The sequence below is a fragment of the Equus przewalskii genome, chromosome X (genome assembly GCF_037783145.1).
Source record: "Equus przewalskii isolate Varuska chromosome X, EquPr2, whole genome shotgun sequence".
NCBI classification, from domain to species: Eukaryota; Metazoa; Chordata; class Mammalia; order Perissodactyla; family Equidae; genus Equus; species Equus przewalskii.
The window spans coordinates 39,473,640-39,492,165 of record NC_091863.1 but is presented as its reverse complement, the minus strand read 5'-3'; the positions used below and the strand labels follow the sequence as shown (position 1 = coordinate 39,492,165).

At 43.0% G+C, this 18,526-nt stretch overlaps 2 protein-coding genes and 1 pseudogene across 2 annotated transcripts; 2 read left to right on the top strand and 1 right to left on the bottom strand.

The window, feature by feature from the left end:
* Window positions 1-2,376: 2,376 nt before the first annotated feature.
* Window positions 2,377-2,577, top strand: LOC139080861 (large ribosomal subunit protein eL39-like; the record flags this gene model as incomplete). The annotated part of the gene is made up of 1 exon (XM_070603360.1): window positions 2,377-2,577. A coding segment is annotated over one exon (171 nt), but the record flags the coding sequence as incomplete, so codon positions are not given.
* A 9,904-nt stretch (window positions 2,578-12,481) lies between these two features.
* On the top strand, window positions 12,482-13,304 carry LOC103542218 (zinc finger protein 182-like; annotated as a pseudogene).
* A 2,084-nt stretch (window positions 13,305-15,388) lies between these two features.
* Window positions 15,389-18,018, bottom strand: LOC103542217 (sperm acrosome-associated protein 5-like). Its single transcript, XM_008509154.2, has 4 exons — window positions 17,809-18,018; window positions 17,202-17,360; window positions 15,667-15,745; window positions 15,389-15,563 (listed from the first exon to the last, which is right to left on the bottom strand). The coding sequence occupies exons 1-4, from the start codon at window positions 17,951-17,953 to the stop codon at window positions 15,452-15,454; spliced, it is 495 nt and encodes a 164-aa protein (XP_008507376.1). The 5' UTR covers window positions 17,954-18,018; the 3' UTR covers window positions 15,389-15,451.
* Window positions 18,019-18,526: the final 508 nt, after the last annotated feature.

Genomic DNA, 18,526 nt, shown 5'->3' with positions numbered 1-18,526 from the left:
TTCCAAATGGCAGTGCAGGACAATAAGAGGGAATAGACCAATCAAAAAGTGACTAGCTTGCCAAAGTAGCTGGGGTTAAGGGGCAAAAAATCCCCGAGAGGAAGGCACTGCAGAGAAGGAGCCAAAATGTCTGTGTACAAATACCCCTTTGTCTGACTCTTAAGCTTAATGTGTGCAGGACACACTCCAGGAAAACTAACAGAAAACTGCAGCTAGGAGAATAAACAGATGAGTGGAGATTTTGGCAGCTGTTTGGTGCTGGAGAGGCAAAGGATGGAGTTCAAACCTTACTAAGTTAGAGACCCTGGCAAGCACTCTAGGCTTTTGGATGAGACCCAGAAGAGCCATGCCCTAGGAGTAAGGGCTACAATTCAGGAGTAAGGGTTATGTCCTATGAGTGAGGGTTTAACTGGAATAGACCAGCCTCAACAAAGCCTAAAATCGAGTCTTGGCAGGATCAGTGTGATTTCACCAGACTCTATCTGCAGAAATGGAGAAGCAGATCCTGGGGGTTGGCCCAGTGGCATAGTGGTTAATTTCACATGCTCCCCTTCAGCAGCCCAGGGTTCACTGGTTTGGATCCTGGGTGCAGACCTATACACTGCTCATTAAGCTATGCTGTGGTGGCATCTCACATAGAAGAACTGGAAGGACTTACAACTAGGATATACAACTATGTACTGGGGCTTTGGAGAGGAAAAAAAAGAGGATGATTGGCAACAGATGTTAGCTCAGGGCCAATCTTCCTCACCAAAAAAAAAAAAAAAGAGAGAGAGAGAGAAAGAAAGAAAAAAAAATGAATTGACTTTAAAAAAGTAAAGCAGGTCCTAAAATTTATACGGAATTTCAAGGGGCCCCAAAAAGCCAAAAGAATATTGAAAAAGAAGAAAAATTGGAGGACTTACACTTCCTGATTTCAAATCTTAATACAAAGCCACAGTAGTCAAAACGGTGTGAGACTGGCACAAGGACAGACTAATAGATAAATGGAACAGAATAAAAAGTCCAGAAATAAACTCATACATGTATGGTCAATTGGTTTTCAACAAGGGTGCCAAGACAATCCAATGGAAGAGAGAACAGTCTCTTCAACAATGTGCTGGGACAGCTGGATATCCACATACAAAAAAAGGAAGTTGGATCTTGACATCAGACCACATATAAAAATTAACTCAAAATGTATCAACCTAAATATAAGAACTAAAACTATAAAATTCTTAGAAGAAAACATACGGGTAAATCTTCATGACCTTGCATTTGGCAATGGTTTCTGAGATATGATACCAAAATCATAAGCAACCACAGAAAAAATAGATAAATTGGGCTTTATCAAAATTGAAAACTTTTGTGCATCAAAGGACATTATCAAGAGAGTGAAGACAACCTAGAGAATGGGAGAAACTATTTGCTAATATATATCTGATAAGGGTTTGGTATCCAGAATATATAAAGAACTCTTACAACTTAACAAAAAGACAAAAATTCATTTTAAAAAATGGGCAAAGGACTTGAAAAGACATTTCTCCAAAGAAGATAGCCCACATGGCCAATAAGCACATGAAAAGAGTCTCACCATCATTACTCATCAGGGAAATGCAAATCGAAACCACGGTGAGATACCACTTCACACCTACTAGGATGACTAGAATAAAAACAAGTGTTGGGGAGGATGTGGAGAAATTGGAACCCTTCTACATTGCTGGTGGGAATGTAAAACAGTGCAGCCACAGTGGAAAACAGTCTGGAGGTTCCTCAAAAAGTTAAACACAGAAATACCATAGGGCCCAGCAATTCCGCTCCTAGGTATATACCCAATAAAATTGAAAACAGGTGTTCAAACAAAAATTTGTACACAAATATTAATAGCAGCACTATTCACAATAGTCAAAAGGTGGAAACAACCCAAATGTCTGTCAACTGATGAATGGATAGACCAAATGTGGTATATCCCCACAATAGAGCCAGAAAAACGAATGAATACTGATACATGCTATCACATGGATGAATCTTGAGGACATTATGCTAAGTGAAGGAAAGACACAAAAGGCCACATAGTGTATGATTCTATTTATATGAAATATCCAGAATAGGCAAATCCATAGAGACAGAAAGCAGATTAGTGGCAGCCAGGGGCTGGGGGCAGGGGGGACTGGAGAATAACTCCTTAATGGGTATGGGGTTTCCTTTTGGGGTAATGAAGATGGTCTGGGACTAGATAGTGGTAATGGTTGCACGGCATTGTGAGTGGACTAAATAGCACTGAATTATACACTTTAAAATGGTTAAAATAGTAAATTTCATGTTATGTGTATGTTATGACAATAAAAAGGTGTTAACTCGCTCTCCGTGTCTCTGCCATAGTGATGTGTCTGATTGACTCTGTTCCTCTCCGTGTCTTCTCACACGACTTTCAGGATTAAGCGATTCCTGGCCAAGGAACCAAAGCTGACTTGTCCCATTCACCAATGGATTCGGATGAAAACTGGCAAGAAAATCAGGTACAACTCCAAGAGGAGACATGGGAGAAGAACCATGCTGGTTCTATAAAAAAATCGCACATGAGATGGCACACATATTCAAGCTTTATCAAGGTCATTAGCATCTTAGCATATCAGGCTGAAAACATCACCGTTATCTGGACAGTTGGACATGCTTTATTGGGAAAATGACTTTTATCTTTGTTTCTATGCTTCTGCACTAGCAGGTTGGGTCAGTAATACATATGTGAGAGCTTTGGTTTGAAAAAAATGTGTTAATATGGGGTACCATGACCATGAAGCAGAGTGAATGGAAGTGAGTAAACAGTGTGATCAGATGGGGGAAATCTGGAGCACAGCGGGAGGGAATAGATTTGAATGTTGATAGAGTAGGAAGGAATGGGAGCCACAAAGGGCAGAGTGAACTGGAACAGAGGTGACTGGCAGTGTTGCACTTTATATCTGAGTGAGTCCTGTGCTTCTGGAAAGCAGTGATGGTGAAGAAATCCGCCCCCTCTTTTGTGTTCCAGGAAAGGGATGACTGCAAAGGCCCCTATGTTAATCAGCGTGGGCTGCCACCACAAAATACCACTGAAGGTGGCTTCAAGGACAGAACTTTACTTCTCACAGTTCTGGAGGCTGTGAAGTCCAAGACCAAGGTGCCAGCTGGTTTGGTTCCTGGGGAGAGCTCTCTTCCTGGCTTGCAGAGAGCTGCCTTCTCATTGCGTCTTCGACTAGGACCCCCCACTTCTCCCAAATCTGTCCTGGGCTTCTGTCTCTGACTTTCCCTGCACTTATATTTACTGGTGTTACTTTCTTTTTAAAATTTTTTAATGCTTTTTTGGTGAGGAAGATTGGCCCTGAGCTAACATCTGTTACCAATCTTCCTCTTTTTCTTCCCAAAGCCCCAGTACACAGTTGCACATCCTAGTTGTAAGTCCTTCTAGTTTTATGTGGGATGCCACCACAGCACGGCTTGATGAGTAGTGTTTAGGTCCACACCCAGAATTCCAACCCGCGAACCCGGCTGACAAAGCAGAGCATGCGAACTTAAGCACTTGGCCACGGACTGGCCCTCCGGTGTCACTTTCTTCACACATCTCTTTCCCTGAGGACATAATTGTACCACCCCTGGCCTTCCCCCATCTGCACCAGTGGCATCTCCCACAGAGCACTGTACCAACCGGGGCCATCAATACCGCTAGCCCAATAGCAGTTATCAAAAGGACTCTGCTACCTTCCGCTTCCCCCCATCTCCCTAATCTTATCTCCTTGAGAGGACTGCCACCCCCACACCTTCTCCCCATATCCCCAGTGGTACCGATCTGTAGAGGAATGCATCATTCCTGGATTTACGTCTCTTCTTCCCGTTAATGGTTCCCAAGCAGAACTGTATTATTCTTGTCCTCCCTCCTGCATCTCCGCAGTGGCATCTGCCCCGCCCCGCGCCGTGGTCCTCAGCTCTAAATTTGTAGATATCAGTTCCTATCAAACCCCCCAAACACGCGCATAACTCGCCCATCACTAGCCTTTGCACAAAGGGCCCCACTCTTATTGCAAGTTTTCAAATTCCTCCTGAAATCCGTCTCTTCTAAACTTTAAGAGGCACGTTTCTCTGCTGTACGGAATGGTGACCTCGGTAAAGATGTCTGTTCCCTTGACAATCCGGTTTATTGGTGCGGCCATTTTTCTGGCCGGCCAATTACGGTCGTTGAAGTTACCGATGCTACTGGCTACAAGCTCCCTTGACTTCAGAAAGGGCAACTGCGCATGAGCAGGAATAGTCACGGACTGTACAGATGGTGTGGTAAAGGACCAAGAAAGTGGTTGTCGGAGGAAGTTGTGACTGATTTTGGAAACACCAGGCAGACCTCGCCAGTATAGGAATTCAGGACTTAACATCAGAGCAGGGGGTGAAGGGGAGAGGGTTCACTCAGAGCGGCAGTGAGACAGGGCTGGTGGTCTGCGGGCGGAATGACCCGGGAGAGTGTGGGCTTTGTAAAGACGCGAATGTACAGAGTGAGTACTTGGAGGGGGGCTCTGAGATGATTACTGAGAGTGTCGACGTGACTGGGGGCCTTAAGCCGATTGATGGGGTCTGTGGAGTCAGTGACCGGGGCTGTGGAATGAATGATGCAGCCTGTAGGGTAAATGATGGTTGTGTGTGTGATGGGAGGTCTCTGGGGCCAGTGATGGGGCATTTGTGGTGTGAGTGATGGGGTCCCTGGGGTGAATGATGGGGGTATTTGGGGTGAGAGGGGTGTCTGTGGGGTGTGTGAGAGGAGGGTCTCTGGAGTCAGTGATGGGTGAGGGTGAGTGTTAGGAGCTCTGAGATGTCCGCAGTAGGGCAGTGTTGCTGAATGATGGGGATCTGTGGGGAAAGCAATGTTCTGTCCCATTTTTCTTGGCTGCAGCGTGGCCATTTTACCAGCTGGCGTTTATGGATTTCTAGTCTGATTTGGTGAACTTTTGATCTGAGTTTTCCATGCCATCTCCAACTCTTCTCTTTTCTTCTCCCCTATCTCAACAGCTCTGCCTTTTTAGGCCACTGCCCTCTCTCCACAAGTCAGACATGACTAAGTTCCAGGTTAGTTCTTATTTTCTCCCCTCCCCCTAACCTATGTTAGGACACTTAGGAGTAAGAAACCAGTGTGTGGTGGTTAAGAGCGCAGACTCTGGGGCCAAAGTTCCCTTAATAGCTTTGTGAGCTTAGGCAAGTCTCAACCTCTCTGTGTCTTAGTTTCCCCATCTCTATTATTTTATTTTATATTTTTAAAGATTGGTACCTGAGCTAACAACTGTTGTCAATCTTCTTTTTTTTTTTCCTGCTTTTTCTCCCCAAATCCCCCCAGCACATAGTTGTATATTTTAGTTGTGGGTCCTTCTAGTTGTGGCTTGTGGGACGCTGCCTCAGCGTGGCCTAGGGAGTGGTGCCATGTCGGCGCCCAGGATCCGAAGTGGCAAAACCCTGGGCCACCGAAGTGGAGCACGTGAACTTAACCACTTGGCCATGGGGCCGGCCCTCCTCATCTCTAAAATGGCGATGATGATGATGATAATAATACCTACACCTTTATAGTTGTTGTGAAGACCAGTTAAGTTAATATTCAGTGTTTAGAACAATACCTGGCACACACATAATAATCCTTATATATGGGCTTGATATTATTATTATATGTTATTAAGATATTATTTATACTATAAAATGCATAAAAAGTTAGGATTAGGGAAGTAGAGCAAGACCAAAGCAAGGCTGAAATGTATATATGTAGATCATAGGATCCTACATAATTAAGTTGAGCTACAGTTATTTTTCTGAGCTTCCTGGAAGCTATGACATAAACGGAAGGAAACACTCACTTGTTTTATTTATCTCATCCATATAGATGTCAATGCAAATAATCAGTAATCATTCTATTGTAAAAGAAAAGGGAGAGAGAGTTTTATTCAAGCCAAACTGAGGACTGTAACCCAGGAGGGGCAGTCTTCACAAGGAAGAAAGTGCTCCAGGGAAGAGTGATTTTCAGCACAGTTGTATACCACTTCCAAACAAGAGGCATACACTAAGCATGACAGGGGTCCATTCTTTCAGGAGTTCCAAGAGATATTTTGTTACCGATTAGCATGTACACAGCAGGCCAGCATGACGCTGGAGTCTTATCTTCAAAGAATGCTGGCGCCATAGGAAGGGAGGCATCAATTCTTGTCTTCAAAGAGTACGTTCTTTACTTAGGATAATGATTAAAGCTGATGTACAATCTATGTTTCACAAGGCGCAAGTCAGGCCTTTTGGTTCAAATAAAATTTCAAGTTTAAAGCAGAATGACTTCTCCATACACCTCAGTATATAAAAATTTTCTTATATCATAGACAAAGTAGCCACTTCCTCAGAAACTTAGATTTCCTGATGTCGCGGTTTCAAGACATTTCACTGATGGGTCAGCCACGTCTTCATCAGCAATCTTGTGATAAATGCAAGGATAGGATTGCTCTGTGTGTGACCTAAAATATGTCTTCATGTCAGCCAAAGGTGTGCTGCTGGGGCACAGCTAAAGGGATGTGACTCTTCAGGAAACCACAAGTGGCTCTCTTATGTTCTGGCTCAATACAGGGATAAAACCTGGGTGGTCAGGAAGAATCAGTAAACCTTATGCCCTTCAAATTATTTTCCAATACATTTTTTTCTCATCTGGGACTTCAGAACAGCCTGAGCTATCCATAGGTCTGCCCTTTTCCTTTTCTGGCTGATAATTAATGATGTCTCTGACTATATTCTGTTCTTTCCCTTCTGCCCTTTTGAAAAAAGTCTATATTGTTTTATTTTTTCTCTCACTACAAAAGTGATATCAAAGTGGCACCAAAAATTCAAACTCTTTTAGGAATGTACAACCTAAAGAGAGAAAATATCTCATGATCTCATATCACCACTCATTCCGGATGACTGATTCTATGGTGGATTTGATTAATTTCCATCGATACACCTCTTTCTCTCTCTTGTTCTTTAAAGTTACATACACATATAAACATATGGTTAATGTAAGTCTCCCTTTTGCTAAAATGTGCTCATAATATACAAACTGTCTTGCAACTCCCTGTTTCCCCTTTACATAAAAATATTGATAATGGTAGTAGTAGTAATGATAATACAGATGATGATGAGAATGATAATATTAGTGGCATTGACAGGAACTAACACGTAATGAGCTCACACTGCACCTGGCACTCCACCAAGCACTTTATACACATGACCACTTTACTCCTTACAACCACCTAAGAAGTGGGAACCATTAATGTCCACATCTTACAGATGAGGAAACTGAGTCCCAGAGTGGATAAGCAAGTGCCAAGGGCTTGCACAGCTGGTGATTGGCATAGCTGGGATAGTCTCTACTCAATGAATACCTGTTGATAGAAGATATTTCACTATCAGGAAATATCAGAGATATTTTTAACAGCTGGATATTTTTCTCTTGTATGCATGGGCCACGATTTATTAATCAGCCCCATATGCAAGGACTTCTGTGTAATTTCTGTCCCAGCATGGCCGTGATCTTTCTTGTCATCTATCATTGCATACTGTGGTGAGCATTTCTAGAATTTCTGGTTCCAAAGGTGGGCACATTTTGAACTTTTGTAGACATTGCCAAATTGCCTTTTGAAAAGTTAGTGCAAGTTTATACTCCCATTAATAATGAATGAAAATATCCTTTCTAATCCTTTTGTCATGTTTTTAATTCCTGCCATTTGATAGTTGAAAATACCTCATTTCTTATTTGTTTGTGTTTATTATCAATGAGGTTGAGTATCTTTTCGTATTTTTTTTCCTTTTTAAATTTCTTTTGTGAACTGTTCTTTTACATACATTGCTCTTTTTTCCTGTGGGTTCTTACATCTTTGTCTTCCTATTTTTTTTTTTAAAGATTTTATTTTACTTTTGCCTTTTTCTCCCCAAAGCCCCCCGGTACATAGTTGTATATTGTTCGTTGTGGGTCCTTCTAGTTGTGGCATGTGGGACGCTGCCTCAGCGTGGCTTGATGAGCAGTGCCATGTCCGCGCCCAGGATTTGAACCAACGAAACACTGGGCCGCCTGCTGCGGAGCACGCGAACTTAACCACTCGGCCACGGGGCCAGCCCCTGTCTTCCTATTTTTTTTATGGTTTATAACATTGTGTAATTTCGAGTGTACGTTATTGTTTATCTGTCTTCCTATTTTTTAAACCTCTCATGGAACTATAACTTAGATAAAAATCTTTTGGAGTAGAAATTTTATTGAAACACGGCATATAGAGAAAAGTATATAATGTATAGACAGTTTCATGAATGTCTACAAGTTGGAAACACCTGTGTAACCAGTACCTGAATCAAGAAACAGGAAATGCTAAGCCCCCTGAAGCCTCCTTCATGCCACTTCCAATCACTATCCCCCGACTCGTGGGTAACCACTGTCTGATTTCTATCATCATAGATCATTTTTGCTTATTCTCGAATGTAATATAGATGGAATCATACAAGGGCGGCCCAGTGGCGCAGCGGTTAAGTGCACACATTCTGCTTCGGCGGCCTGGGGTTCGCTAGTTCGTATCCCGGGTGTGGACATGGCACCGCTTGTCAAGCCATGCTGTGGTAGGCGTCCCATGTATAAAATAGAGGAAGATGGGCACAGATGTTAGCTCAGGGCCAGTCTTCCTCAGCAAAAAGAGGAGGATTGGCAGCAGATGTTAGCTCAGGGCTAATCTTCCTCAAAAAAAAAATGGAATCATATATTATTATTCTTTTGGATCTGGCTTCTTTCATGCATCATAATATTTTTGAGATTCATCCTTGTTATTTTATGTATCGGTATGTTGTTCTCTTTCCATTACTGTGTACTATTCTATTGTATAAATATATCACAATTGTTGAGCCATTCTGCCGATGGCTGTTTCTATTTGGGCTATTCCAAATAATACTTCTGTGAATATTCTTGTACATGTCTTGGTGAACATATGTGTGCGTCTCCTTTGGATATGTACCTAGGAGTGGGGTTGCTGGGTCCCAGGTTAGGGGTGTGCTCAGCATTAGTGGATTCAGCTAAAATGCTTTCCAAAGTGGCTGGACCATTTTACTCTCACCAGCAATATATGAGCGTTGTGGTCGCTCCACATCCTCGCCAACATTTGGGTTTTTGGTTTTAATTTTAGCCATTCTGTTGGTAAATAGTGGTATCTCATTGTGGTTTCAATTTGTATTTCCCTGATGATTGATGATGTTGAGCACCTTTTCCTATGTTTATTGGCCATTTGGATAGCATCTTTTATGAAGTGTCTGTTCAAATCTTTTTCTAGTTTTTCTGTTGGATTGTCTATATTTATCTTATTGATTTGTAGGAGTTCTTTATAGTTTCTTTTTAAAAAAATACATTCCTAAATGTTACGTATTTATTTTTTTGTGAGGAAGATTGGCCCTGAGCTAATGTCTGTTGCCAATCTTCCTCTTTTTTTTCTTTCTTTCTCTCCCCAAAGCCCCAGCACATAGTTGTATATCCTAGTTGTAAGTGATTCTAGTTCCTCTATGTGGGATGCCGCCACAGCATGGCTTGATGAGTGGTGCATAGGTCCGCACCCAGGATCTGAATGGTCAAACCCCAGGGCCCCCAAAGCAGAGAGCGCAAACTTAACCACTCAGCCACGGGGCCAGCCCCCTTTATAGTTTCTATAGTATAAAAGTCATTTGCTAGATAGAGGTATTGCAAATGTCTCAGAGAAGGCTTTTTTGAAATTATTAAACAGTAGCTTCTCTCTGAAGAATATTCCCTTTATCTTAAAAAATATTATTACTTTTATGGAAAACAGTATGGAGATTTCTCAAAAAGTTAAAAATAGAAATACCATATGACCCAGCCATCCCACTACTGGGTATCTATCCTAAGAACCTGAAATCAGCAATTCCAAGAGTCCCATGCACCCCTATGTTCATCGCAGCATTATTTACAATAGCCAAGACGTGGAAGCAACCTAAGTGCCCAGCAACTGATGATTGGATAAAGAAGATATGGTATATATACACAATGGAATACTACTCAGCCATAAAAAAGGACAAAATCGTCCCATTTGCATCAACATGGATGGACCTTGAGGGTATTATGTTAAGCAAAATAAGCCAGACAGAGAAAGACGAACTCTATATGACTCCACTCATAGGTGGAAGTTAACATATAGACAAGGAGAACTGATCGGTGGTTACCAGGGGAAAGGGGGGGTGGGGGGGTGGGCACAAAGGGTGAAGTGGTGTTCCCACAACATGACTAACAATAATGTACAACTGAAATCTCACAAGGTTGTAATCTATCATAACCTTAATTAAAAAAAAAGTTAAAAAAATAAAAATAAAAAATATTATTACTTTAATTTCTGTCAAACCGATTGAATAGAAGTATGCAATTACAGGGATTGGTGTCATTCGAGGATGTGGCTGTAGACTTCACCCAGGAGGAGTGGAATCATCTGGACCATACTCAGAGGACCCTGTACAGAGGTGTAGTGCTAGAGAACTGTAGCTACTTGGTCTCTGGGTGAGGCTGGCTTCCCTGAGTAATTTACAGTGTACCTAACAGAATAACTTGCCATCTCTGAAGTATTTCAATACTTTGGCCTCAAGTTCCAGGGACTAAAGATTCTTAATTCTTCTTAGACTAACAAGGTGTTTGCATTTCCATCTCCCATGTGAAATTTATGCTTATTAAAGTGTACCTTCCTAATTACTTTGAGGCCCTGAAGGCCACACACATGTCCCCAGGTCTTGTATCCTTTCCCATTACAGGGTATCCTGTTCCAAACCAGATGCGATTGCCTCTTTGGAGAAGAGAAGACTTTGGATCATAGAGAGAGAAATCTCAAGTTCAAGCTGTACAGGTAAATAAGAAATGAACAGATGGGAGATGATGAGAATAGGAGCCCCGCGGGTCAGTGAGGGCTGGACATCTCTGAAAGCTCAGAAATATCTTCCTAAAGGATATAAACTTTTTTTGCTAACTCCGAATTTTTAATTTTATGAGTTACTGTCTCCTGGTAATCTTGGAACGAGATGGGGAGGAACTAGACTACAATCTGGCCTTGTCCTTCTGCTGCTTTTCTTGGTCACCTCGGTTGTTTCCAGCCTTCCTGAGAGGCTCTTTCCATTCTGTTGGAGTCCCCTCCCTCTGAATCCTGGAGCTGCTGCCTTTTCAAAATCCTTTTTTCCTACTCATGAATCCCTAAACCTATTTTCACCTTCTCTCCTCGATTCTAAGGTATTTTTCTTAAACAATCAAAGTCATTTATATTTATTGTTACTTTCCTGTTCCAATGTCTCATAGAGAAATTTGCTTTCTTCCCCCTCAAGCTCAGAGTGTAGGAGAGACATGTACTTCAAATTTCTTTCTGACTGGTCTCTAGATTTGAAAAAAAATAAAAGTCAACGCCATCAGAGGGCTGCTTCTGACAAAAGGAGTATTCACAGGATATGGTTTCTTCTTCTTCTTCCTAGAAGTCTGGCAAGTTGACCAGCTGGAGAGTCACGAGGAAAACCAAAACAGACACCTGAGGCAAGACATATGCATGAATGAGAAGAGAGAGGTCATGAATGTAGTGGATTTGTAAACCCACTTCCTCGGAGCACGTGGGTGATCTTTTCATTACACGTACCCCTATATGACTCATATGGGAAGAGTTTTAAAGATAATTTAGGCTTACTCAGTCATAATAGAGGCTTTGAAGCTCAGAAATGTTATGGATGTAATAGATATTGGAAATTATTAATTCATGGCAGGCATGAGAGAAATAATGGAATGAAACAGCATGACTATAATGCAGGTGGGAAAAGTTGTAGTCATAACTCATCCTTTGTTCAGCATACTATAAGTCAAGCTGGAGAGAAAAACCTGTGAATTTCCTGAGTGTAGAAAAACTCTGAGCAAGAATTCATTCCTTGTTGCTCATCAGATCACTCATGCAGGAGAGAAACCCTATGAATGTACAGATGCAGAAAAGCCTTCAACAAGAAGGCACACCTCAGTAGATCAGAGAATGCACACTTTGAATGTAATGCAGGTGGCAAATCCTTCAGAGAGAAATCAACACTGCATATCCATCAAAGAACTCATACAGGTGAAAAACCATATGTATGCAATGAGTGTGGCAAAACTTTCTGAGAGAAGACAAAGCTCATCATATATCAGTGAACTCCCACAGGAGAGAAACCCTATGAATGTTCTGAATGTGGAAAAACCTTCCATCAAAAGGCACACCTCAGGGGCTGGCCGGGTGGCTTAGCAGTTAAGTGCGCACGTTCTGCTTCAGTGGCCCGGGGCTCACTGGTTCGGATCCCGGGTGCGGACATGACACCGCTTGGCAAGCCATGCTGTGGTAGGCGTCCCACATATAAAGTAGAGGAAGATGGGCATCGATGTTAGCTCAGGGCTAGTCCTCCTCAGCAAAAAGAGGAGGATTGGCAGCAGATTTTAGCTCAGGGCTAATCTTCCTCAAAAAAAAAAGAAAAGGCACACCTCAGTGTACCTCAGAGAACACACACAGGAGAGAAACCATATGAATGTAATGAACGTGGCAAGTCCTTCAGAGAGAAATCAACACTGCATAGACATCAAAGAACTCATACAGGAGAGAAACCTTATGTGTGTTCAGACTGTGGAAGAGCCTTCACCCTTAAGCTGAGTCTCAGTGTGCATCAAAGAATTCATACAGGAGAAAAAACTGATGGATGTACTGTGTGTGGAAAAGTCTTCTCCCGGAAGTCATATCTCATGTTACATCAGAGAGCTCATACAGGACGAAAATTTGAGAAATCCTATGAATGCAATGAATGTGATAAAGCTTTCTTCCAGAAATCATATCTCGTTATTCATCAGAGAGTTCACACATGGGAGAAACCCTGTGAGTGTAATGAACGTGATAAAGCTTTCTCCCAGAAATCATATCTCATTATACATCAAAGAACTCATACAGGAGAGAGGCCCTATAAACATGATAAGTGTGTAGAGCCCTCAGAGAGAAGTCAAAACTCATTGTACATCAGAGAACTCATGTAGGAGAGAAACCCTATGCCTGTCCTGAATACGAGGAAGACCTTCTTCCAGAAGTTAAAGCTTGTCATGAATTAAAGAGCTCAGAGAGAAGAGAAACTGTGAAAGAACTGAAAATGGAAAATAGAAAATCCTTCATAGAAAAGTCAAAGAAAAAGAAAAAGGTTAAGCAGGGAGTCATGCTTTAGTTAACAGGGAAGGGCTTTCTGAGGGCATGGCGTTTGAGCTTAGACCCGAAAATGAGACGTCAGCAATAATGGGGGTAAGAACATTCCAGGCAGAAGGAATAGCAAGAGCCAAGGTCCTGATGCAAAAAAACTTGGCTTGTGTATTTGTTATCATGGGTGTATATTGACTGACTATTTTACATCAGAGAGGTTGTTCAAAACTGCAATCTTTTGAAGCCTTGAATGTATGAGAGCCTTCAGCTGAAAGCCAGACCTCACTGTAAACCTGGGCACAGGTATTAAGAGAAACCCAATTTAATGAATTTCAATAAACATAGTCCCATGGAAATGATATAAGAGAAATAATCCAGATTTAACAAAACTCTCATAGAAAAAAATTAATAAAATCTATTATTAGGAATAGCTGTTTTGACATCTCTCATAATGGGGAATAAAGAAAAAAGAGTATACTAAATGATACAAAGTTATAGATTTAAAGATAACCACTAAAGGAACAATGGTTATAAATATACTATAAATGTTATAAATTGTTGGAAAAGATGCATAAACAGAACAATGTAGAGGAAACAACATTAGGGCATCAAATCCAGTTTCCAGAAGTAGCAACAGTTGATAATGCCAGTATTTCTGCCCCAACCTGTTCCATGGTCAAGATTTCTGCTGTGTTTCTACATGTGGACCTCCCCCTGTCTGAGCTTGGTCTGCAGTCTTCCCAGAAATACTATGAGCCATCTGATAGGCTTTTAGGAGATCCACTTTTTACTTAAATTTGCCAGAGTTTATTTTTGCTGCTATTTTTTTAAGGTAATACTTTTTTGATGAGGAAGATTGGCCCTGAGCTGACATCTGTTGCCAATATTCCTCTTTTTTTTTCTCTCCCCAAAGCCCCAGGATATAGTTGTATATTCCTAGTTGCAAGTCATTCTCCACGTAGGATGCTGCCACAGCATGGCTTAATGAGCGGTGCATAGGTCTGTGCCCAGGCTTTGAACCGGCAAACTCTGGGCTGCCAAAGCGAGTGCAAACTTAACCACTACACCACGAGGCCAGCCCCTATTTCTGCTGCTTTGGATGAGTAACTATCACATTCAGAAACTGGTACCTAGAGTGATGGCATACTTTATGGAGCCTTGGGGAAATGTGAGATTTGGGTCTCTAGGCTGGTTGGGGCTGAAGGCAGGGGAAATCCAGCTGGCATTGATGAAGGGGACTCAGGAATTCCTTGGCATGCAGTAGCAGATAGCTGCTTTAATGGTCACCTGTGCTTAACCTGGATGAAGTAAAACACTGAACATAAGGCTTTGGGTAGTTGAGTATCCACTCCTAATGAAAGAGTACAAAGGACATGAGAGACTGCTACCTCATGGCAGTGGCTGCTTCCTATGGGGCTGGCTGGCACAAAGAGAAAGAATGGCAAGTTCAGATTCTTACGTTCCCTGCTCAAGGCATAGACTGAAACCCAGGCATTCTATAGAAGGAAATTGTTACCTGGTGCATCCATTGAATTCCTGGCCTAAATTCCCAGTCTGTCATTTGAAACTTAGGATACTGATCATGAAAGAGGGAGTGGGGGGCTGACAGTTAGAATGGTAATATGTAGGAGGATGTGCGAGAATGTGAATACTTTAAACTCCTAATTCTCACTGAGTTTCCTGGGTAAGCTGAAACCAATTCCATTTTCCTCTGAAGAGACTGTATCTGCCTTAATTAAAGACCCTGTAGTGACCTCAACTGAGAGTGATACTTTTTAAGGGGAGCCAAATTTCATACTCCCCCACCCCCACCCTTCTATCTCCAGACCTATAACTGCCTTGTGTACCAACCACTTTATGTGCTTTATAAACATTCATTCATTTAATTCTCCCAACAACCCCATGAGACAGTTACTATCATTATCATCCTCATTTTATAGATGAGGAAACAGGCAGAGAGAAATTAAGTGCCTCGCCCAAGGCAACACGGCTAGTAAGTAGTAGAGAAGGTATTTGAACCCAGGAGAACCTATGCTCTTAATCACTACACTATCCTCCAATCCCCCGCCCCCACCCCGCCATGCCCCCCTGGCCAAGTGATCCCGTGTCCTCTGATTAGAGCTTTGAATATATGGAGGAAGTGATTGAATGGGGGTACTTCCAGGCATTGGAAAAATAGAGTCAGGCATCAGAGGTCTCTTGCATTGTTATAGATACCATCCTTTATTAAATCCACAGAAGAAAGGAAAATAAAATCTCTATCTCTGGGAACCCGAATTAACTTTCTTTGCATTAGGTTTTACATACAGATTACACCCCTTGAGCCATTCAGATAAATCGTGGCCAGCACAGTGACGGGTCCAAGAATCCCTGGGAAATGAAAGGAGAGAGGGAGGATGAAGTGGACAGACCGATGAGGTGGCAGTGCCACTATCCTAGCTGCCCAAAGTCCAAGCCATCCCCACGAACTTACCAGGCATTCATACCATTCTGTGAGGATACCACCTGCTTGGCACACAAGACATCATCCAGAATATGGCGGTTGAGCAAGTCTAGGGGGAAGAGAGAGACATAGTGATCTGGTGCACTGGGGACAGGATGACAGTGTATGGAGGATCCAGGGGTTCTGGGTTTCTTGGAGCCTGAATAACCTCAACCACCACATTGGCTGATTTTGGATGACCTTGATTCACTTGTCAGCTGGTTATGAGTTACCTCAACTGCCATGTTGGCTGGTTCTGTACAACCTTAACTCATGTTGACTGATCCTGGATGACCTTGACTGTCATGTTAGCTGGTTATAAATAATGTCAACCACCACCAGGCTGGTCCTGGAAAACCTCAAACTCCACATTGGCCAGTTCTAGATGACTTCAACTGTCATTTTGTGTGGTTATGAATGATCTTAACTGCAGTGGTGACTGGTCCGATATCAACTCAGTCACCATGTCGACTGGTTGGGATGCTATTCAACTGCAAGGTTGGTTAGTCCTGGTGACTTCAAACACTATGTGGTCAGGTCCTGGATAATTTCAACTCACATTTTGATTGGTTACAAATGACCTCAATCTCCATGCTAGCTAGTCCTGTTCAACCTCAGCCACCATGGTGCCTGGTCTTACATGATCTCAGCTGCCATGGTGACTAGTTGATGATCTCAATCACCATATTGACCAGTCCTGGACAACCTCAGTTGCCATTTTGACTGATTATAATAATTTCAACCTCCATGTTGACTGGTCTAGGACCTCAACTTCCATTTTAGCTAATACTGGACTACCTCAACTTCCGTGTTGGTTCAAAATGAACAACCTTAACCTTCATTTTAGCTAGTCTTGAAAAACCTTAATACCCATGTTACCCTGTCCTATACAACCTCTATCTCTATGGTGGCCAATCTTGGACAACCTTAACCTTCAAGCTGGCCAATTCTGGGTGACTTCTGTCACTGTGGCAGGACTTAGACAACCTCAACCTTCATTTGGGCTGGCCCCAAATAACCTCAGTCTCCATTTTGGCCTGTCTTGGACCACCTCAAACACCATTTTGGCCAACTCTGAACAATTTCTGCTGCTGTTCAATTTTGTCGTCAACAGCACCACACTCTTGTCTAGAAAGTTCTCTCCTTTTTGCATGGAGGTACCTTGTTTCTGTTCCTACTGCCAGATACCTGCTTCTTCCCTCAGGGCCAGAACAATCTCAACTCAAAATCAGGGCAGTCTCCTCCTCCATTCCATATGGAGCTAACTTTCCTGTTTCCTGAGTCCCAGAAAACTGCAGTCTCCATTCTGGGTGAGGTTTGGGAGCTCTGAGTTCCCCTGACCTAGATAACATCTCAGTGTAGTCCGGGTAAGGATGCAGGATGGTGTCTCTAACAGCCCAGGAAACTGCTTTTTCCCTATCATTTTTCTGATCATCACTAGAGATTATGACTAAGACAACCTTGTCCCCTGTGTATTGTGGAGTGGGACTAGGAAGAGCTTCAGGGTATCCCCAGTGCTGCCTTACCATGACACTCCATGTGACAGAGGTTCTGGGTGGGTGTAACACCATTGTCACACCACCAGGCAGAGTTCAGCTGGAAAATACCATATTCACTGCTGCCATCAGGATTGTGGTCCACGAAGGAGGTATCAAAGCCACTCTCATAGTGTGCCATGCACAGCCCTGGGGCAGGAAGAGGGGAGGTAGCAGGTAGGCATGGGTGCTTTGGACTGGGGGGGGAGAGGTAAAATGTGGGGGGGTGGGGACAGGGATGGTTGTCATCTCAGTTGTAGGGGTGATGATCTTGGTTTGGTGGTGGTGTTGATGTTGGTGATTCTGGTGAGATATCAGTGATGGTAGTGGTGATGGTATTCATGGTGATAATAGCAGTGATGACATTGATGGTAGTGATGAGGGTAGTAACAGTAATGGTAGAGATGAGGGTAATAGTTGTGAAGGCAGTGATGGTGATGACACTAGAGTTAGTTAAACCAGTCATCACGGTCAGTCAGGGGGTGACTGAGAGGATCATGCCTGGCCTGGGGAGGTGATAAATTACAAGGGAGGCCTGGGTCTGAGTGTGGTGGGCAGCTCAGGGTGTGGGTGGGACTTGGGGCAACTGGAGTCTCACAGTCTCCAATGCTGTAGCCCCTGAAGCCGTTGAGGCCCGCCTTCTCCAGCTTCATTGCCAGGTCGCAGCGTTCATAGATCTTGGCATCCACAGCGGCAACCATCAACATGGCCAGGGTCACCACCGCCATGCCCCAGGCTTGCATTATGATACCCACAAGCCCTCCTAGCTGACTCCTTGCTTCAGACTCACTCTGAAGTATTCAGAACTAGGGGCATTCTGGAACTCTGGGCTCTGTGAGCAAAGATCTAAGTGATAGATTCTGGAACACAAAAGCCAGAGGGCTGGGCATCTCACCATCTTCCCCAGTGTCAGCTCTGTTAGACACACACAAGGAAAAAGAAATATACTGACGTATACACAGAGGTGGAAGGAGACAAAAGCAGGGAGAAACCCAGAGATGTCAGAAAGAGATGCAAGGAGAGAGGGGCTGAGGACATACAAAGGACAGACAGGACTCGAGGACTATACCTCATAACTCAGACTACATTCCTCAACAGTGCCCCACTCTACTCCTGCTAATCATGTTCTACCACTTGGTTACCTTCATGTCCATTCACTTTGCCCCTCATCGCCTCCATTCCCCCAACTCTGCTGAGTAGTCAGCTCTGTTCACTACACTGTGCCTACTCTCACCTCGGATTCCTCATGCTCTGCAAAATATGACCACCATGCCCTTGCCCTCTGCCTCTCATTACCTCCATGTACTCTTTCTCAG